General features: G+C 39.3%; 1 protein-coding gene across 6 annotated transcripts; it reads left to right on the forward strand.

Moving 5' to 3' along the window:
• The first annotated feature begins 1,348 nt into the window (after window positions 1-1,348).
• LOC143450723 (piezo-type mechanosensitive ion channel component 1-like) lies at window positions 1,349-20,738 on the forward strand. 6 transcript variants are annotated; one of them, XR_013114765.1, is made up of 54 exons: window positions 1,349-1,480; window positions 2,140-2,232; window positions 2,422-2,544; window positions 2,652-2,694; window positions 2,761-2,864; window positions 2,982-3,092; window positions 3,166-3,277; window positions 3,352-3,453; window positions 3,526-3,688; window positions 4,003-4,083; window positions 5,685-5,726; window positions 6,328-6,439; window positions 6,756-6,868; window positions 6,933-7,079; window positions 7,150-7,281; window positions 7,356-7,431; window positions 7,844-8,028; window positions 8,100-8,248; window positions 8,309-8,435; window positions 8,492-8,615; window positions 10,646-10,803; window positions 10,975-11,151; window positions 11,235-11,339; window positions 11,434-11,634; window positions 11,728-11,843; window positions 11,907-11,995; window positions 12,058-12,171; window positions 12,239-12,610; window positions 12,673-12,816; window positions 12,926-13,082; window positions 13,674-13,763; window positions 13,936-14,006; window positions 14,066-14,160; window positions 14,235-14,310; window positions 14,371-14,616; window positions 14,673-14,833; window positions 14,900-14,976; window positions 15,043-15,135; window positions 15,202-15,376; window positions 15,453-15,641; window positions 15,704-15,764; window positions 15,862-15,976; window positions 16,418-16,565; window positions 16,936-17,153; window positions 17,222-17,380; window positions 17,475-17,622; window positions 17,691-17,879; window positions 17,942-18,034; window positions 18,102-18,277; window positions 18,468-18,590; window positions 19,122-19,373; window positions 19,442-19,531; window positions 19,596-20,479; window positions 20,517-20,738. XR_013114765.1 is itself a non-coding variant. In XM_076951386.1 (54 exons), exons 1-54 carry the CDS (start codon window positions 1,414-1,416, stop codon window positions 19,756-19,758), a joined length of 6,993 nt encoding a protein of 2,330 aa, XP_076807501.1. In that variant the 5' UTR covers window positions 1,349-1,413; the 3' UTR covers window positions 19,759-20,738. The 6 variants fall into 6 exon arrangements, 5 of the variants coding, with proteins under 5 accessions (XP_076807501.1, XP_076807497.1, XP_076807498.1 ...); XM_076951386.1 differs by having other exon boundaries at window positions 14,371-14,543; window positions 14,598-14,616; window positions 19,596-20,738; XM_076951382.1 differs by having other exon boundaries at window positions 19,596-20,738.
• Window positions 20,739-21,560: the final 822 nt, after the last annotated feature.

Here is a 21,560-nt window from a genome sequence, read left to right on the forward strand (position 1 = left end):
CATCTGAGCCAGTTTGCAAAGCCATGGCTCATACAATGAAACTGCTGTTGTGACAAGAAGCGCATTTTACGAAAAGATGCGTTCTTCAGTTATAGTGTGAGTTGAAGTGCACCTGATATTTGCATGAAGTGCATCAAACATTGAATGCTTTGGCATCCGCCTAGTCGACTGTAAATGAAGCCCTTTTATTACGTTTAAAAATACAGCATTGTTTAGTCACAATGTGTTGGATGCTATTAATAAATGGAAAGGTGTAAGCATGTTTGCTGCATTGGGCCTAGGTGTAGACTATGTCTCAGTGTTTATAAAATAAAAGAAGTATCATAGGTTTTGCAGTTGGGATTTTTACAGTTGTTGTTCTAGTAAACACAAAAGCAAATTGACAAGTGAAAAACTAAACAGACGTATTTCCTGTGCAGAACAAGTTATATTCATGCAATTGACGAGGAAGAGTTTTTTGAGTTATCGTGTAGCCGAAAGAAGTAGGCTGGCTTCTATGCCACATTTTTACTGTTGTCGCTCGCATATCAGGTGAATAATGAATCGAGAAGCACGGGACTGGCTAGTATTGAAAGTATGACGTTGTTTATGACGGGAAATTGTGGAGACACACTTTTGGTGAGATAACGTGCTCTGAAACTTCTAATCTGTGTTTCTTTTAGGAAGGCTATATTACCAATAATTCTATATACACTACATATATTTGTATACTATACTTCTATATGTGTATATAGAACTGCAATAGTGGAAAGTGTGACAGCTTCACACACAAAATTCTTCCCCCTGCAGGCTCAGTTTTCTTATCGTCACACCGATTTTTAATAAATAAACAAAGAAAAAATATGGCATAGTGCGAAGGTACGCAACTAAATAATGTCACAATTTGGGCAGCGGGGTCTATTACGCAACTGCTTCCCGTGGTTGTGTACTTTTACACTAGATACAAAAAGTCGTTGTATGTACACCAATTTATAATAAATAAACAAAGAATTGTGGCTTGTGTGCACGCCATCACGTCAAAATTTGCATCTTTGCCCACACAGTTTCTCGTCATAAGCTGCCATAGTTTTCAGCTGGGTCTAGAAACATCGATATTATCTATAGAGTTTAAACAACTGACTTTGGTTAATTGATGTGATAGTTGACACGTTCTTATGTAGCCTAGTTAGTTTAGTAGAAAATGAGCATAAAGGGTTGCCTAGATTTAATCCAGTAGCAGCCTACCCTGTTTGGGAGACTAAGTTTCAGTTAAGTTTGGTAATAGGCTAGAGTGATTAGAATATAGGGTTAATGTTTTATAATTTTCAATTTTGGTTTACATTATAACAAGATAAATCACTTTGAACAGATTGAGTGTTTACCAATAATATCTGCATATAATATGCTGCCGTCATAGAATTGCGTCATTGGGCGATGGCTGTCATAACGTCTTCTACATGGGTCGTTTATTGGATATTTTTGCCAATCACGTTAGTATCAAGTAAGTTATTTTGAGTGGTAAATAATAGGTTACTGGTAACTTTGTTTTTCTTATCTTGTCTTGTCTTATCTGCTGTATAATAGGCTATAATTACATACTGCATGTCTGTATATAAGGTTTTAATTTTACCTGGAAACTAAAATTTTCTGTTTGAAAATTGTAAGTCTTTAAAATCATGTGAAGGTGTTTGTGTTAATGTCAATCCTGGCAAAATGGTGTTCTTTAACTGTAAGTATGATATATACATGGTAAAATGCTTTCACTGACACACGTTTTACCTGTTGTGGTTTGTGACAAACCTATACATACTATACACAGTTCTGCCAGCTTGGTTCAAAGTCCAGTGATTATTTTTGGAAAATGAAGCATTGCAGCTACAGCATTATTCAACTTGAGATATTTCTCTTCTTATTAAGCCACCAATAAATTTGCGCCCTCACTGCAAGTTGAAAAGAAATTACCTTTGGGCCTTGAACTATTTATGTTTAAAATCTTTTGGAATAGGATTTGAAGTTCTCTATATATAGATATCGTGCCATTCTGGGATATGGTTTTCTAGAATATTTCTGTGATTTACTTTCTTTCCCTGGTCACAGAATGCTTTTTGTTGCATAGAACTAGTGAGAAGTATAAAGCTAAAAAATCTTTTAATATTTCAGGTGTTATATTTCGTTACAATTTGCTCTCCGGTGTTTATCTAATTCTTCTGCTTGGTCTGCCTTTCACTCCACAACTGCGGCCCGATAAAATTGGTTTGTGATTGGAGATTGCATATGTTCAGTATTATATTACTCTCTTTCATTGTTCTAAAAGTTATTATCTGGCGCACAGGCTTATGGAGCAGACTTGTCAGTAATGCATATTTTCATTGAGTTATTGTCAAGTTTTTGTTAAGTTTTATTCAGATTGTTAAATTGTTTCAAGAAAAACATGAATTTCAGGATCATGGGCGGGATTTGCTCTGGCCACCGCACTTCTCTCCGGCTTATTCTTGCTTGGTCACATATGCTTCCAAATCGTCCTCCTGGTCATGTCTCCGTATGGTTCCATTCTCGGAGATTACTGTGAGTGACTAATCAGAAATCAAAGGATTATTTCCTGTTTTAATCGATTTCTCATGTATGTCAATTATCGTAAATGCTTGTTTTATAACTTGGCTTTTCACACGCAGGCTCTAGGGTAGAAAGCATAGCAAGATATGTCGGCTTCCAAAGGTATTTCTTTTCCATAAAATGTTTGCATGAGGTTCTCATAGTAATCTGACACGTCATCATTCACAGACTCGACCATGAAGATGTTGGAAATATTTTGAGACTTTTGCTCCCTGATGTCGCAGTCTTCTTGCTCGGGATTGGAACTTACATATTAATTAGAAAAACATCCGGTAAGATTGTTCTGTGTTATTATGACACTGCTTAGTGTGACATCATCTGAAGTCTGTTTCATTTCTTGAAGACTAGATCCGTAGATTTTAAACAGATTGTTCGATTTTTTTTCACAGCCTACTTTGCAAGGCAAGAACAATCTGCAGTTTCCGAGCCAAAATCCTTGTCTGTTGTTTTAAAAAATGCCACAATTTTATGTGTAAACATGATTTTTATGGCATTAGCAGGTTAAGTACAGATATTATTATTTATACACGGCAATTAGGGTACCGCTTAAAATGACACTTTGTGAAATTTCAGGTATTGCTCTTCCAAGCGTGGTGTCGTCTGTCTACCTTCTAACCTTCATGATGTTTGCGTTCTTGTGGGCTTGCCAAGTGTCATTGCTGACTTCGCTTCTCGCATCATTCAGGTGAAGTTTTGTGAAAGATTATTTGCTTCATTATTGTTCACTTCGATCTCTGTTTCATCGTTTATGCTCCACAGAGCAATGGTGTCGGCCGTTACCTTCTTGCAGCTGCTTGCCCTTTTCATTTATCAGTTCAACTTTGCTCAAGATTTTGTTCCACCAGATTCATTGGCTGCCCGGTACGACACGTTCTCATGGTTTCAATCACTTTGACTTCCTCTTATGAGTGACTTGTTACATCATTGTTCCAGGCTCATTGGATTGACGGCCATCATAAGGACAGATTGTGATGCTACATACAAGCTCTTGCTATTCCCTGCCCTGCCATGGACCGAGTTTGTGAGCCCTGCATGCATTTTCCTCCTGCATTGGTCACTTGCAGTTGGCTGCCGGATGTATTTCCAGGACTCTCATGTAAGCGTATCTTTGTCGTAACGTTTTACTGCTGAAGCTGTGAATATATTTAAACGAATGCAGACAATTCCTTTGAGGTTGAATTTGTTGAAAAATATGCAGTACTCATAAAAATATGTAATTTTATGTATATTGGAGAATTGAGCTTGTTTATCCTTTGAAATGATTTGTTGCAAACAGTTTTTCTTATGCCAGGTGAACAGACAGATACAAATATTGGACTGATATGTTTTAATCAAACCAACGCAATATTGTTGAATCACAAAGCATATACGTTGTTGATGTTAAACGTATACGTCGTTAACCCTGTGTAGGTTTTGCAGCAGCAGCAGTCTAGTTTGCTGCCATCCAGTGGTGGGATATTAAGTAGTCGCACAAAGAAAGACGAAAGAAAGGTGAGTGGTTGATGTTTGTGTGGTTGTGGTGGTCTCGCTTCATGTTTGAGTTGCTTTAGTCACATTTCTTTGTTTCTTCTGCTTTATTTCTTTCACTTGTTAAACAACAAAGCAAGGACTGCTGGCTCGATAGAAATTTTAAGAAATGAATGTTTAATTTTACCCTGTGAATGGTATTTCATGTGTGTTAATATGGTGATGTGTGTTATGACCTGGTTGAGTAAGATTTCCACTTTAATTGTGTTCGGTGTTTTTTTTATCAATTTCTTTAATTTTGGAAAAACTTGAGCAGTGATGAAAAAATTAACTTAAGTGCTGATGGCGTCGCAACCTGCAATTTGTTACTCAAGTTTTGATCAAAATCCCAACTTATATGCTATAAGTCGCGATCTCACTCACAATCAACATAAATCGTGCTTTGCCAATTTTAGTGATTTGATTATCAAGTCTTTTCCGTGATCAAGTCAAAGATTTTCTAAAAATTTTATTTGGCAATGTGAAATGCATTCAAAGTGAATTACTGGTTTTGAAAAGAAGCAATTTAAATCGATTCACAAAAGACATTGCCGACAGCTGATTCTAGCCACACTGTCTATCAGATAGATTCTATCCAACAGGCTCGGGTTTTAAAAAATGACCTGCTATTTGAGGTTTAACTTATTATAGGGATGTACACTACTGAATAATTAACTATTATAGGATGTTCTAAAATAGGTTAATTGAAATCCTATTCTAGAATACTCGCAATTTGAATCTGTGAAAGACATCAAATGCAGCAGAAGCTATCATTACAGACTGAGTTTGAATTTGTAGACAAACCTCGTTAGTATATTCACTGACTAGCTGTCACACATCAAAGATAAAATAGTGAAAATAGTCCAACATGCTCTGATAGCAGCTGTAGCAACTAAAATTCCAAGCTTGCTGGTGTGAAACTGTGCTCATATAAAAACGACACTAATGGTTGATGCCAGTAAATGTTCGGTAATCGATAACAATAATAATCGGTATAGGCATTTACGAGTATTATATAATATTATATAATACATTTATAGTATCATTACTCTCGTATTAACCGGTTCCTAGGATTCAGTTAAAAAACTAAAATTGGATTCCAATCCTTTAAGAATCAGGTCTCTTAGATTAGGTGTTGTATGTCGTTTACCTTATATGGAATGAAGGCATAGCAGTGGCAGCACAATTCCAAACTTGTACAATAATAGATTCGAAATGCAGTTCCAGTAATCCAGTCATAAGCGCAACCCAACTGTGCTGACCCCATTCAGTTAAATTTTTCACTCGCTATCAAGCTTGCAACTCAGTGTGAGTTACATTAAGGCTCAAGCATATACTTTTGTGAGTTGGTTTTTTCATTTTCACCCTTAGAAATATCATCTAATCTAAACTAATCACCTAATTTCTTTCTAATTCAACACAAGAACCACCCGATTTATGAGAATTCTCCGTTGTAATAATTAATGTTTGATCATAGTTAGCGCATAGATTCACGTTATCAAACTGTCCTACTTTGTTAAATGTAGCTTGTTTTATAGCGTTAAGTGATTTAGGCTTGCCGTAATTTGAATGCTTTTGAACTTTAGGAGAGTGTGTTGGAATACATGGAAACTGGAGCCACATTGCAAGTGCGGGTTAATTATATGCTTGCATGCTTATCGAGGATTGTTGTGAAAGTTTTTGTTGAAATTTGTTCAGAATTTCATCCACATGTTGTTGCAGCTATGATATTTGTGGCCGTGCAGTTGTTAATCTCTTCATTCTTTGAAACATGTTGGGCAATTGAATGGCTGCTGATTTCACTTTGATAATTTGCATGTTCTGCAGCACTTCGGGCATGTTATGGTGCTGACCCACTTTAATTATCATTTATCAGTCGGCATGATCACTTGTGCATGTGGTGCTAATCCATCGGCATGGCGCTTCCAAATAGTTGCTGCTGTTTAAATCCGGTTATTGTTTGTGTGATTCCTTGATAATAAGGAACAATGAATAATTAAAGGTTATTGTTCAGGTACAGAGACTCTTTATGACAAAATTGTATTTATGGTTATTAAGTTTATCTGTTATAATGGTCGTATTTTGACGACACAGCAAAGTAAAAACGCTAAGTAATTGTTTTTCGCACATGAGTGAGCAGCACGAGTTCAGTTTGTGATCTCTTAGCACTTTCATCTTATCATGAGTCCGCATTCAGCCGATAAGTCGTCTTAATTGCCTCTTGTGCAGCCTCTAGTGGCAGGGGAGGAGACACCTCACAATTATGAAGCGATCCAAGCATCTCATCCCTCTGAACGCCCCGGAACGTCGAAGCAAAGACACAATGGTCCAAAGCAAGCTGGTAAGGAAGATTTTTATGTCTATGTAAACATTGTCTTTGTAACCCGATGTCTATTTTGTGGAAGTTTAAGCATTTTAATTCCAGTCTTGAACATGCATGCGTTGCATTCGCAATCGCAAGCCTGTGCTATTTTACCATATACAGTTGTACATATTCGTGCATATTTTGGCCTATTGCAGTGGTTTGCTCAATAAAAATGCAAACGTCAAACACTACGTGGCATTTGCTGCCAGGAACACCTTTTCAAACAAGAGCTTTTCCACGTTGTGATGTCATTACTTGTCAGTAATGTGATTTATGTTGATTTCTGTTTAAGCAAGCCAGATAGATGGGCCCAGTGCAAACAAAGGGATTCTTGTTCAAATATCGAAGTGGCTTTCAGAGATAAAGCAATTCTCCTTCTATGTTGTTGCTCTCGTTGTCATGATGGTTTGTCCTTCTCAATATGTTTGGATATTTTTTACAGACTTGCATATTCTGTTGCTTGTTTCAGCTCTGGAGTGTCACTTACCACAGCTGGCTCACATTTGTCCTGCTCATGTGGTCTTGTGTGCTGTGGTTGACGAAGGCGCGGGCAAGGTACACGCTTTATTCCTCCCCTCTCCTCGCATTGTATGGTTCGTGCCTCGTCCTACTCCAGGTCAGGTTTGCTGAAATCTTCTTGAATTAAAAACTTGACACTCTGTGTGCAATCACATGTTTTGTTTCAGTTCATCTACTCTCTTAACTTGAAAGAATCTGAGCTTCCAACGGTAATAAATGAGACAGACGGCCAGATTTTGTATCTCTCTGCATTTGGGTTGCGTCGATATGACTACCCATGCCTCCACCTGGGCGCACAGGTAACGTCGCCTGCCATATCGACTCTTAAAGTTTAATTGTTGATGCCAAAGTATAAAATGTGAGCATTTGGTAGATTTTGTATCTTTGTGGTTTCTGGCTGGTTCTTCATCAGTTCATGTTCATACGACGTCTTGGACAAGCATCATCAGGTGTGCTCTATTTATACATATTTCATTATCAGGGCTCTATAACTGCCTCCCATGCAATTTGTTTGCAAAAATTTGTCCTAATGTCAGTTATGGGACATTGATTAGTATGCCAAAGATTGCATTAAGCTGTTGCTATTTGCATTTGCTTTCCACTGCTTTGCTATTGACGACTTCCTGGAAATGGTACATGGGAATGTCGAAGAAATGACATCATAACAAAATTCATCAACGCTGTTCAAGCTTAAAGCGATTATATTTAATTGCGTTTTTTGTTATTCAAATCATTGAACTGGCATTAGCCATTGCTGGTAATTTGCTGGGAATGTTCAGTGAATTGACCCTGATACCTTGATACTGAGCCTGAATGAATAAACACAAGTTCAGTTGTTTGTAAAACTTTTGCTCGTTTCAGAAAGTCAAACCAGAAATGAATCATCATTGATGGAAAATTTTGCCTCATGTGTCAAAGAATTTCTTTCCAAATACTGGATCTTTGTTGTTATTGGTTTTCACTTAGCCGTGGGCACTGAGGGTTATCCTGATGGCATGAAGCTCATCTATATGTTCTTCTTTCTTCTCAACACTTTCACCTATATTGTACGGATCACCATCGCAACGGAGTCATGACGATGACATCTTGTTGCTCATGAAATCTTCTTTTGATGCAGGTGTCGTGGAGGGTTTGGAGAACGACTTTGACATTATATTGGACGGTGCTGGTTGCCTACAGCATGTTGGTGCTTGCCCTCATTTACACTTATCAGTTCAAAGAATTCCCGAACTACTGGAGAAGTTTGACAAATTTCTCTGATGCTAAGTACAACCTGATACGTTAACGATAGCTTACGGCAAATTTTGATGTCACTCTCTTGTCAAGGTTGAACGATCTTGGTCTGGAGCAAGCCGAGACGTCGGGTCAACTTCTCGGCATGGTCCTCATCCCCGGCTTATTCCTGCTTGTCGTCATTTTTCAACTCCATTATTTCAACAAAAGATTCCTTGAGGTACCAACAGTAAGTTAATCTCAATTCTGCATTTTCATTGGTTGGATCTTGATCAGGTGACCGATCGACCAGTGGTTGTCGCACACTCTTTGAGCAACGCAACCGACCAATCACATGAATCGAGGAATGGTGACGAATACGAAATGAACGAATTATCAGGAGGTACAACAATCATGCAAGGTCTGTTTTCTGCTCCTTGTTTTCAGTTTTAATTATGTTCCATCGCAATATTTTGATCTATTTATCAACCATTTTTGCTTCCTTTGAATTAATCAATACGTTTATGGTCAATATGTTCGATGTCAATGTAATCAACGTGTTTGTTGTCTATGGTTTCATGGAGCATGACAGCATGCATGTGTTGGTGTTGGGCTTTATGAAGAGCCGGGAGTAATTTAAAATCATGTGATTATGCTCTAATTCTTTAAGTTGCCAGCATATTTGTACTTAAACATTATTCTTATAATTCTTGCAACGTGGATTTGAAATAGTCCTGTGTGTTCCAGTGGACCTTGCAGCAATGTCGTTTATTGTCAAGTGATGCTTTGTTATTTAGATTTGTTCAAATTAAAATTAGGTTACAAATGTGAAAATAAACTTTAAAGTTTCATCCTACCATGACCTCAACAAAAACTGTCAAAATTAAGTAGTTATTATGTAAATAACAGTTTTGCACTGTAGGTACAATTAAGGCCAGATGTAGTTTATGTGATAAAAATTTATTTGATGCAAGGTTATTTTTTGCTTGGCACCTGTGATACAAGGTTTGCATCAAAGCGTAACAATTCAAATTAGAAAGGAAAATATCTTTTTCATTTATTATTTATGAAGCTTAATTTGAAGTGAGGCTTAAACTGTCGTAATTTTTTGTGCTATTTAATTTCTAGTTTAATGTGTTTTTAGCGAGTATGGTTTTGTTGTCCTGCACATCAGTCTAATAATGGACTAATCAATGCGTAGCGGCTTCCATATTGGAAATGGTGGTCTACATGCAACTGTGAGATCAAACTAGGCTCATTTCAAAGTTGGAACTTTTTGTGTCATTTTAGTAGTGTAATTTCTGTTGCAAGCTTTTTAAAAACTCCGATCCTATTCAATCTCAAACTTCAATATGACTTGTATAGGTCAGTAGGTTCGTTCTCATGCATATCAGGCCAAATGGATGGGGCTTACATGGATTACTTGTGCCATCGCAATTAAATTAAACTAATTATTTAATTTTTAATCTTTCGATCACGCCATTGCCTACCATTGATCGACAGGTAGAGGAGGTCCAGGCAAGAATTTGTTTGTCTTTGCATAGTCGTGTCAGTCATAATTAGGGATGGGTCGATATGAACTCAAACTCGAATGGGAATATCGTGTTGGTGTAGATTTGGGCGTATACGAACACTAACAAAGGCCAACCTGAATATACATAACTTCATTTGTAATTTTATTTCTAAACTTTTGCAAGAAATAGTTATTTAGTTTGATAACTTCCAGCTTATATAGGGACAATGCTTTTACAATAAAAATCATTTGCCGGTTTAGGTTTTCTGTATCTATTCAAATTTCTTTATAGAAATAAAGCAAATTACGCACCAAATGTATCATTTTTAAAAACCAAATTGGGCAACACGCAGATGAACTTTAATGGTCTAGTGCTGATAGCAATATGGGATTTTTTCGTGTTGACTTGCTTGATATTTGTATGAACCCGAATATGTGCAGGTGTTGTTGTCGTTTCTTTTTGTTGTTCGCAAAGAATAGAAGCAGTAAAATAGTCAAAGTCTATGGTTTGGATTAGGCTGCTGAAAACATGCATATACTATAGTAAGCAACTGTTTGGCTTCGTTAATAATTACGAAATATGCACGCAACTTGAATGTCCTACAGGTGGTGGTAGAGAGTCGTCTTGTCTATGACGCAAAATGTTTTTGCAGGATAAAAACTGGGACGAGCTTGCTGGTATAATTAGTGCATATACCGGGGCAGCACATTTTAACCTTTCACCTTTATTTTAACCTGTAGCTCTTAGCAATTGCAATACGTGGCATCATAAGGAAAATGATCTTAAGAAGAGAATGATTATATATGTCATGAATTCATTTCAAGCATGGAATTATTCTTTCTGATTGTTTTGATTTTTTGTTTTATCTTAATTCTTTGTGCAGTTCATTTCTGTGGTTTTTAATAAATCATTTCATAAAATGACATATGTTATGTAGACAAGGATCGCAAAAATTGGTTTTTGCAAAAATTTCATGAATGGTCCCCACTCTTGTTGAAAGCCTGGGGTGCTTTTATGTCATTTTTTATGCGAGCTATGGAATTCCATATGTGGGCGTTGGTGTTTGTGACAGTTTATGCGGCCGCTGCACATCAGGTACCATGAGAGCTTTATTTGTTATATATATTATTATACACTCCATACATTTTATAAAGCATATGTTGAAACATTTTTAATGCACTTGGCTTGCTTGCCTTTGCAATAATGCGAAGTTTTTGCAGCAAAGTGTTCTAAAATGTTTCCTAAAATGGGATTCTTGTGTTGAAGGTGACTGCGTTCTACGCCATCTTTGTGGTTTTCTGGGTTTTGCTTTTGCCTCTGCGCAAGCTCCACTCCCCCCTCTTCATCATGACGAGTTCCGCTGCATCCTTGCTCATTCTCGCGATCATGTTTTATCAACTTCGGTTCATTTCAGAAGATGCCAACCTTGTTTACAACTGCACGGTGCGAAGATTGTCCATAGTTACACAGATCTGTCGTTCGCTGACCAGAGCCGTGAGCATCATGTTTCTATTTTTCTTCGTCAGGACGGGAATGAGACGGGGAAGTACCACTTGACCGACTGGATTGGAGTTGGAAAGATGTCAAAGACCGGCACCGGCTTCACCTCGTCATTCTTTTATCATGTTGAGGTAACCATGGTTACAGCTCATATCACAACAACCAGTTTCAAGCTGGGGTGTGATTATTTTGCTTCTGGGTCCTTCATGTTTTTAAAATATTTAGGGCTACATTGCTATTGTATTGATGATTGCCCTTGAAAGGACCGTTGCTCGGAGGCAAAGTTGGAGGCGTTTATGGCATCAAGAGCCCCCTCCAGTGGTGACAGCATTTTATCCGAGCATAACTTGGAGAGAAGTGGATCGAGGAATCATTGATTGTGCAAAATATTTTATCAATTATTTCTTCTACAAGTTTGGCGTTGAAGTAATATCTTTGTTTTCTGTTGTTTGCTGTTTGTAACATTTAACATAATTACAGTAAAAGTCGAGTCAGTAAAAGCCGCCTTTATAAATGCAGACCTGCTTTGTTATGAGTGTTATAACGGTGTGGACCAGAATGGATCTCTTGTCACCACTCTATTGCATTCTGCTCATAATCCCTCTTCTACTTCATAGAAGGGCCGCTGTCTTCAGGTTGCTTTGCAGTGGTAACAAATCAAGTTGACTGTTGCACTTCATTGCACTTCTCTTTCTCAGATATTGGAGCTTTTATGTCATTATGCTCATGATCTTGCTGCTTTGGGTATATTTTGCATCTCTCGGAATTCCACCAGTCTGGTGCTCAGGTAAGTTTCATGACTTGGTGTACGCACAAGTGAAGTGCAAATAATTATGCTTCCACTTGCAGATCACAACTACCCTTGGGACCATATCATGGAAAATAAAACCATAAGAGATCGATTACTTCTTTGGCTTTATCTTCCAGATTACTTTTTGGTAAAAGACAGCACCACATCCATTGGTATGTTGTCGCTTTCCAACAAATTCTCTGAATTTTAGGTTTTTATTTTTTCAAATTTCCTTTTCAGCCGATTTCTTCCAGTTGCTGTTTGTCATTTGCCAGTTGTACGTCTTTCGACGTGAATCCAACATTGGTTTAAAGTATGGTGGCGACAATAAATATTTAACTGGCGTAGACTTGGACAGAGTTACATTGTCAACCAACCCAAAGAAGAACTTCATGCTGAAGGGTTCCCGATCAATTCTGGATCAAATAAAAGTTTTTATCTTCAAGTATACAATCTGGATCACAATGTCGATTATTTTCCTGGCCGGCACATCACGGATATCGATGTTCACGCTCGGATACCTCGTCTTCTTCTTCTACCTCCTTGCTAAGCAGCAATCGTTGGTCTTAGGAAGACCGAGTCGACTGGTGAAGCTGGTCAATATATTGCTTGGTAAGTCAAATATTTTGATTTAAAACAAGTGATCATAATGTCCACTGACTCGTTTGTTTAAGGTTACACTGTGTCTGTGATTACGTTGAAAGCGAGTCTTCAAATCGCATCCTGTGTTTTTATCGACACTCTTGTAAATAAAGCCTGTTGGTTTGTCCAGCTCATGAGCTTGGCTTGCTCCAAACCTGCTGCTTATCATCTAACCGGTGAGTTTTAATACGTGGTATCTTGCCTGTTCATTTTAAACCATGAATGATGTCGCTGTATGGTCATTGGTCAGGCGTCGATCCACTGCATTTTGACCTTGTTTTAAAGATTTCTCGAGTGACTGCGAACTTTCTTACGACAACGCTGGACTTTCCTGGGATTTTGTTTGTTTTTTGTTCCTCTTGATTCAGCGGAGAATTTTCACATCTTACTATTTCCTTCATGTCGTTGAGGACACAAGAATATCAATGCAGCTTTCTGCCAGGTACTTTGGTGTCAGATATGTTGGGAAACTGTGGACTTGGTTGCCTTATCACAGGGGTGGCCAGACCTGCTTCATGCTCGAGCCGCATATAACAAATTCCAGTTTTAAAAGAGCCACAACACAAACACAATAAAAATTCGAATTTATTCACTCACAACAAAGTGTAGCTATTGATAAACATTAGTGCTACGTGGTGATACTATGAGTCTTCACCAACTCTTTTTGCAATTATTAGTATAACGTAACCAAGACTTAAAACTAGGTCAGCCCTGACGTACAGCTTCAATCTGACAGTGCTTAACTACAGTGTATAAGTTAGCACACTTCGGTACAATAATGTAGTTTTTGGAGTGTAATTTCATTATTACTAACAATGAGTCCATTGTTACTACGTGTGATAGAACGCATTGTTTCATAATCTGATCAAACAACTCGTCTTGACCGGGAAAATGCATGTCTAATTCAACAATGCTAATTCATTAAAGAGCCGCAATTAAAGGCTCAAAGAGCCGCATGCGGCTCGAGAGCCGCAGTTTGGCCACCCCTGCCTTATCACATCGTCAACGTGTAATGACTGGTGGTGACTTGTAGGGGCGGTGAACTCTTTCAAGAAAAGTTGATCGAAGAAGTGAATGAAAGAAAAAGACTGGAGGAAGAAAGCATAAGTGCGATTAAAGAATCGTGAGTTGTTGTTGTAGATGGTATTGTATGCTGTCTATGATGCTACGGCTTGTAAAATATTGCCGTTAATACAAGTCATCACAAAAGAACCCTTTGCGTGTTTTTGTGAGTGAACTCTTGTAATCTGTGATTCGCGATAAAGATAAAAAAGATGAAATTTCTGATGTTACAGGATGTTAAGGATTCAGGATCGATACTCGACTCTGAGGAAGGGAATGACTTTCATCAGGAACCACGTGGATGGTGAGAGGTTATATGACTTTGCAACTGACACCGGATTCAACTATGTCTTGTTGTTGCAGCGATACGAGCTGGCGATTACTACATGTTCGATGATGAGACCGTGAGAAGGAATTTACTTCACGGAGATGATCTGGAAATCATGGACCCAATCAAGGTAATTGAACCATCTCCGCACTTATTCACCCCTGCCTCTGTCATTTGTTATCAGTGTTTCTGATTGGTCAATAGATGGTTCATAAAGCGGGAACTTCTGGCATCGACGAAGTGTTGAGGGAGAGAGAAGCCGACAAGAAGAAACTGGAAGGTAAATTGCGTTGTTACAATTCCCTGAAGAGTTTGAAGAATTTTTAATCTTTGTTTCAAGTTATTCCTGCAACTGAAGAATGTGATGAAATTTCCAATTCGTCAAAAGAGCAATCACATGATGATGAACAATCACATGATGGGGAGCAATCACATGATGATGAACAATCACATGATGGGGAGCAATCACATTATGGGGAGCAATCACATGATGGGGAGCAATCACATGATGGGGAGCAATCACATGATGGGGAGCAATCACATGATGGAGAGCAATCACATGATGAAGAGAAAAATTCAATACTGGGTGAGTGCAAAAGATAATCATGGTTGTAGTATGATGTCAAAATGCATTGTGTGCAGATAAGATGAAAAAAGGTTTGAGATTTGTCGGCGAACTTCTGCTTGCCTCATTCGATTCTTTCATTCTCTTCTTAAACACTCGCAACAAGAACTATAGAAATGTCATGCTGAGGATCTCTGTGGAGAAAGACCAGCTGAGCAAAGAGAAGTTCGACCAGCAGGTGGATATCCAATTATACTTTTTGTCAAACTCATCGCAAATTTTTTAAAATGCTGTTTTTAAACAGATGGCTCCACGTAGATCTCTTAGTGAGGTCACAATTGAAATTGACGAGCAAACGGATAAATGTAGAAAGCAGCAAAGGTTTGTGGAGAGAGTATTGCAATCCTTTTGTTTTTTCGTAACTTTATTTTGATGCGTTTTGTGCAGAACACCCTCGCTGGCTTGTGATTGGATAGATCTTGAACCAATAGAATTTGATAAAGATCAGAGCAGGCTTCTTCGCTTCTTCTATGCGATTTGGTGAGCCACATCATGTTCCCTGCGCTTGTCACCTCAGTTGTTGATATGCAATTTGCACTGGAGCAGGTACACGGTCGTCTCACACACGGACATAGTTTGTTATTTCCTGATCATCCTCAACCTGATGCTAATGGCTTCTCTTCTTTCTCTTGTCCTCCCCGCCTGTGTCCTGCTATGGGCCACTCTCTCCAATCCAAGACCAAGCAGAAAATTCTGGAATTTTGCGATTATTTATCTAGAAGTGAGCTTGACGGAGAGCTTCATATTAACTGAAATTCATGGATATGTCAGAAGTTCATGAATATATTACTCTTCAGGTCATAATTGTCATCAAGTTCATCTTTCAATTTGAATTCTTTCCGTGGAACAAGGAAGCAACGACGAATATCAACTTGAATGAGCCATTCTGGCCGCCACGTTTTATCGGAATTGAACAGTCCTCCACTTGGAGTGTCATGGAGCTTCTTCAGCTACTTGCTGTGTTTTTTCATATTTCAATTTTAAAGGTAATTAGTTGCTGCTGTCGGTAGTTGTAATGTGTAATAATGACGTATTGTGATGTAATTAGGTGTTTGGTTTGTGGGATTCTGAGCATGGAGCACACGAAGCTGTTGAAGGAAGAAATGACGGTGAGATGGTTCTCTTTTAACCTTCTGCTCTATAGTTGGTCGATGAATTGAAGCAGATGCTGGCATGTTGTCTGTTGAACTTGCATTTTTTACTCAGAACCTTCAACTTCACGATCTGCAGATGACCTCGTCGAAATAAACCAAAGGAACCAAACAGGGAACGCACCTGGCAGAGAATCGGAGAAGAAAAAAAAGGCATCTTTCATCAAAAGGTGATCTAAAGCTTATTACAGCTTCTAACCAGGCTTAAGGCTTTTATTACGTTACACTGCTTTATGGTTCAGTTGGTGTTTGCGTCTTTGTGTAGTTTTGTTCACAGCAAACATATAATTTTCTCAATTAAATGGGTCATTATTGTGCTTACTAGGTCGTTGGCAACTATGAGAAAGGACTTACGGGTTAAAATTAATGTCTCTTATTTCGCAAATAATAAAATCTCTGTGAAATTATTTGATGCTGCTCAGAGGTAGTGAGCATGACCTTAATGTCGTTGATGTTGTAGCCACACAGCATGCACACATCCATCCCATTTGTGATGTAATAATAGAGGTGGTTCATTATAGTGCTGAAGAGCAAGCGATCCTGGCATCATGCATGTTCCACAGAGACATCCTAGCAATTAATCTTGGTCGTCAACTAAATTTATTTGACAGATGTCAGCATTACGCCAAGCAGCCTTATGTCCTCTATCGGAATCTTATCAATCAGGAATTCACCTCCGTCACAGATGTCTATGTTTACATGTTCCTCTGTGATGTCATCAATTTTATCATCATAATATTCGGATATTCTGCGTTCGGGGTAAGTTGATGCTTGTGACGTTTAAGAAATTGCTTTTGTGACATCAGTGAAATATTATTCTTGCCGCGCTGCCCTTCCTCAGACCTCAATGTGGTCATTTGGCTCCTGGCAAGTTCCCAAGCCGTCACAGATTGCTTTATCCACTAATGTTTGGTTGAAAGTGAATAATTATCACAACACCATGTGCGATGTTTGCGAGGAAATGTGATGAAGGCAAATGCATTTAAGGCTCAACGTAGATTAAAAGTTATTGACTCTGTTCGAGGTTGAACAAAAATAGGCTCTGGGCTGAGTTCTTGGGAGGTTGTCTCGCACCTCACAATGTTCGAAGACATCCTGGTCCAAGTGTTTATCAACGTATATTTTCCAGCCTTACGTGAGCCAGAGCACGGATGTTGTTTCCACCATCCAGTCCAACAACGTGCCCACCGCCTTCCTTGTCATGCTCCTGATCCAGTTCTGTATGATGGTCATAGACCGGGGATTGTATTTGAAGAAAAATCTTGTTGGAAAGTTGATCTTCCAGATTCTGCTTGTGGTTGGCGTCCACGTCTGGTTGTTCTTTATTTTGCCGTCAATCAATAAAACGTGCGTTCCACCTCTCTTAATGGTCATCAGGTTCTTGATAGATTCATCTCATTGCGTTGTCATTTCAGGCCCTTCTACGAGAACCACGTTGCTCAAACCTGGTATTTCTTCAAAGCTCTCTACTTCCTGTTATCTGCTTACCAAATCCGAGCTGGTTACCCAAAACGAGTTTCAGGAAATTTCCTCACAAAATCGTTCGGAACTTCTAACTTGTTTCTCTTCAAAGGGTGAGTGCTTCAACTTGTTTCTATTGGCTGTCTACTTGCACCAATGAACGACGTTGACTTCCATCCAGTGATACTGGCATGATTTTTTGCACAGGTATCGCGCCATTCCATTCTTAGCGGAGATCACGGCGATCATGGATTGGATGTTCACCGCAACCTCGATGGGGATCGGAGAATGGATGAAGATGTGGTCCATCCACGCCGAGGTCTTCGAACTTAAATGCTGGAGGGTTTTTGAAACCGTGAGTTCAACAAAGTGATTAGGAGGTGACTGGACACAGCGTTGCATTCTTTTTGCTTCTATGGTCAGGAGTACCCTTCACCACGCGGCGAGGCAAAGTCAAAACTGTTCAAGGGTCTGGTTGGGGGATTTCTCGTTTTCATTCTTTTCGCCATCATCTGGTTTCCACTTCTCTTCATGAATATCGCCCTCACCATCGGGGGAATACCCAACAATCCGACCCAGGTTGATGTCAAAATAACTCTCGGAACGTACGAGGTAATTACATCCACTAGGTGTCCTCCGTTTCTATTCTATACTAAATCTCTCATTTTCTGCAGCCATTGTTTCAAGTTGTTGCTGATGCCGACAATATCACCTTGTGGACACCGGCGCAGTACGCAGCATTTTCACAGCAGTTCGCCCATGACCAGGTACCCGGACAACATGCCATGAATGGGGTCACCAGTTGTGCTAACTACGACTTGTTTGTCTGCTCAGGAGGCCGCTCTCTTCTTGCAAGGATTCTCGAACAAACAAGTTGTTGACGTCAGCATTGACGGCCAATCAAAGACGATTTGGATAATTAGCCCCCCTCAGAGGGACCAGCTCCAATCCAAACTCTGCTCGAATCAAACAAAATCCGTTCGATTGCTATTTGAATGGACCATAACAAAGTAAATTGTCTCGTTTGTCAATAATACCACTTGTGTTTACCATATTTGGATTGATTAGAAGTTTGCTTTGGTCATCTTGCTACAACAGTTGCTACCAGTTTCATTGGAACTTCGTTGCATTGGAATTCATATGGGATCGGTCTTTCATCAGAATCGAATTTTTTTTATGAAACTGGGTTTTGTTTTGTAGAGACCCTGAGGCAGCCCAGGTGTTGAGTGCTTCTGGATTGAACGAAGCCAAACTTGAAGTCGGAAACCCGGCTCGACAGATCCTTTGTCAAGGCCTAACCTCTGGAGGCAACATATCCAGCATGTTAGTTCTATTTTATTTCCAAATGACTTTGGGAGTGAATTTATGGGACTTTCCCCGTGCTTCTTGCTCGGGGAATCCCCATGGTGGATCGAGATGTTTACAAACGTGATTTCAGGCGACGTACATTTCGCTGTTTATGCTTCACTGGTGCAGTGACGTGCTCAAGGAACAGGTGTTCGTTGTGAACCAATAAGGAGGAATTCGTGCGGGCAATGTAGCATAATGTACAAATAAGCGTAATATTGTAAAAAGGTTATGACGTAGTCATCTCTTAATACTTTGCGTGTCCGGGGAATCCCCATGGTGAACCGAGATGTTTTCAAATTCTCTCCTGACAATGTTTGTGCTACGTTCAATCTCGCTTCCATTTTTAAAACGGCTTTGTAGTTGTTTACGGTGCAGCATTTATGACGTGTGACGTGTGGTGCTCATGATTGACTTTGACTAGGATTTTGGCGTATTAATCTCATAAGCATGAGTAGGTCATTGCTGGACGACAAAGCTTTGTGAACATTGCGTTAATGTTTTCAGCCCTGTTGAACATCTCTTTCCTGAGTTCATCCACGTCCCGGGAAGGTCGTCAACTGCCCAGGCCGCAAAGAGTCTCTACAACGAGCAAGAGAATTTATCCGACGGGTTCCTTGATCTCGACTTGTCCCTGCAAACTTACAACAACGACACCTGGTGGTGGATGGTCAGGGAAGATTCGACCTCGTCCATCAAGATGGTCATCTTCAGTGACAAGGTCTCGTCGTCCAGCTTCAGTTTCCTAGTTAGTTACGGGTGAGTTATTGACACAGCTCTCGATTTATTCATCCTAGATGGCGCCATTAACTTGTGTTTTTTACAAGAATCATCGGACTGTACGTGTCGGTCGTGCTGGTGCTTGGGAGGTTGGTGAGATCTGCATTCATCGGAACGACGGCGACCATCATGTTCACGTGAGTCAGACTTTCATTTCACTTGACTGCAGGATCCTGAGTAACCTGATGTTGTTCCCTGCAGCGAGCTTCCATACGTCGATAGAATCCTGCAACTCTGCCTCGACATATTCCTCGTTCGTGAAGAGGAGGAATTTGAATTGGAGGAGGATCTTTTTGCAAAACTTCTCTTCCTTTATCGATCCCCGAAGATCCTCATCCGATGGACTCGGCCGAAACAGGACTAACTGATGAGTCATCTCACGTCATCACCTTTCCATCATGTACTCTTATCTTCATCGTCATGGAAACGCAGCACTTACCTCAGCATTTAATCGACGTTCTCTTGACTACACCGCAGTTCATCCAAATAATGACCCTTCGATTAATTTCAAAGTTCTTTCATTTTTCTTTACTTTGGTGCCTCGCAACTGTGCCTAGAAATTATAAAATCTTTCAAGTAGCTCAAACGTAGTTATGAAAAAATTTGCAATTCTGCAGTGTTTTGACAAATTTGCAATGATCCCTTAACCGCCGCCGCAGTGTTGTGATGAATTGCTGCGCCGATAAGTTGATCCGACACCAGGTCACAATGTTTGTTGTTTGTCGTCATCAGCTTTGTGACGTAAATGACTTGTCAACACTCCACAATCGTGATTTCTATGTTATTGTTGAATTCATCCGAGGTCACTAGGTCATTGTGTCTGATGTTGTTTAGCAGGGGAAGTACCCTGCTAGATGGCGGTAAAACTTTATTTTGTAACTTTATAAACTATTTCGCATTCATTAGTCTTAAAATTGGTGAAGTATGGAGAAAGATGTTGATTTTTGTCCCAAAATTCTGGTGTTGCGGGAGCTTGACATACGTCATTTTGTTGGTATTTCATGTTTTAATAGCTTAAGGCTGTCTACACTATGTTGTGGTTCAGATAGGCTTAAGGCTATCTACACTAGTTGTGGCTCAGATAGGCTTAAGGCTATCTACACTATGTTGTGGTTCAGATAGGCTTAAGGCTAAGCTCACATGCAAATTTTCTGGGAGCTTTATATGGGACTTTTCGAGTAATTGTGTTTTTAGTAAAACACTATTTAATATAAAATCGTAGAAATTTGTACTTTTCGAAGACCTGAAAATCAACGACAACTTTGCATTTCCCGAATATGAGCGACATATGCCAATTATGAGAATTAGCCAACGCTTTGTGCAATTAAACTAAGAAAGATTTGATCGTTTTGGTGTTTTATTTGACCTTAGAGATGTTTGGGTGGTTAGCGGTCGGACACGTGGCCGTGTCTGGACCCAAAAGCAACTTTTGTTGAAGTTTTGTTCACGATTATGTTCATTCAGTAACAAATATCAACGGTGGTTGGAATATTTTTGGTCCGGGCTGGGCAAAGTCCGATGCGAGCGATAAATATGCATTTGGCGCCGCGTTGCTGAACGCTGAAACAAAAATAACAATTTAGCTTGTTTTTTCGAAAATCTCAGTGTCATTTAGTTCGTATTCGAAAAAGCGCACTCACCGCTGGAAGTTTATCAGGAAGCAAAGCTTTGCTGAGAACTGGTTTGCTCAAGTTGTTAATTGATATTGTCCTTATTGCTCTTGTACTGTTGAATCAGGACGTTTGAAATCGCTACTATGTATGTTAATTGTAAAAAGCATAACAGGTGAATGGAAATACTGATGTAACGTTCATAGTTCTCTGGTACCCGCCCGTTCTTGCCCACTTTTGTCGCGTTTTGTTTGTTTTCCTCTAATTTCTGTGGCGATCTTCCATTGCAAGCTCGAAATCTAGGCCTATCTATCAAAAACTATCCTTCAAAACTCAAAACGTCCACTTTGAAGAAGTTTTAGGGAGGAAGAGCGAATAAAATTGAAATTTTGTATCGTAGGAAAGAGAGAAATGAAAAGGTCTCCGTCGTCATGTGTTAAAGCATTGCAAAGCCATATCGACCAAAATCAAAGACGAATTTTTCCTGGCGTTAGGCTTTTTCGGATCGTCAGATCTAACGACTTACTCCGCGATTCTGTTAGGATCACGACTTGCT

The sequence above is a fragment of the Clavelina lepadiformis genome, chromosome 3, assembly GCF_947623445.1.
Source record: "Clavelina lepadiformis chromosome 3, kaClaLepa1.1, whole genome shotgun sequence".
NCBI classification, from domain to species: domain Eukaryota; kingdom Metazoa; phylum Chordata; class Ascidiacea; order Aplousobranchia; family Clavelinidae; genus Clavelina; species Clavelina lepadiformis.

Bases quoted from the DNA above. Each gene is read 5' to 3' on its own strand.
- LOC143450723 (XM_076951382.1), top strand. From the start codon at position 1,414: ATGGCTGTCATAACGTCTTCTACATGGGTCGTTTATTGGATATTTTTG. The intron at 8,249-8,308 runs GTACAACCTGAT...TCTCTTGTCAAG, and splicing joins ACAAATTTCTCTGATGCTAA to GTTGAACGATCTTGGTCTGG. The intron at 15,377-15,452 runs GTGAGCTTGACG...ATTACTCTTCAG, and splicing joins TTGCGATTATTTATCTAGAA to GTCATAATTGTCATCAAGTT.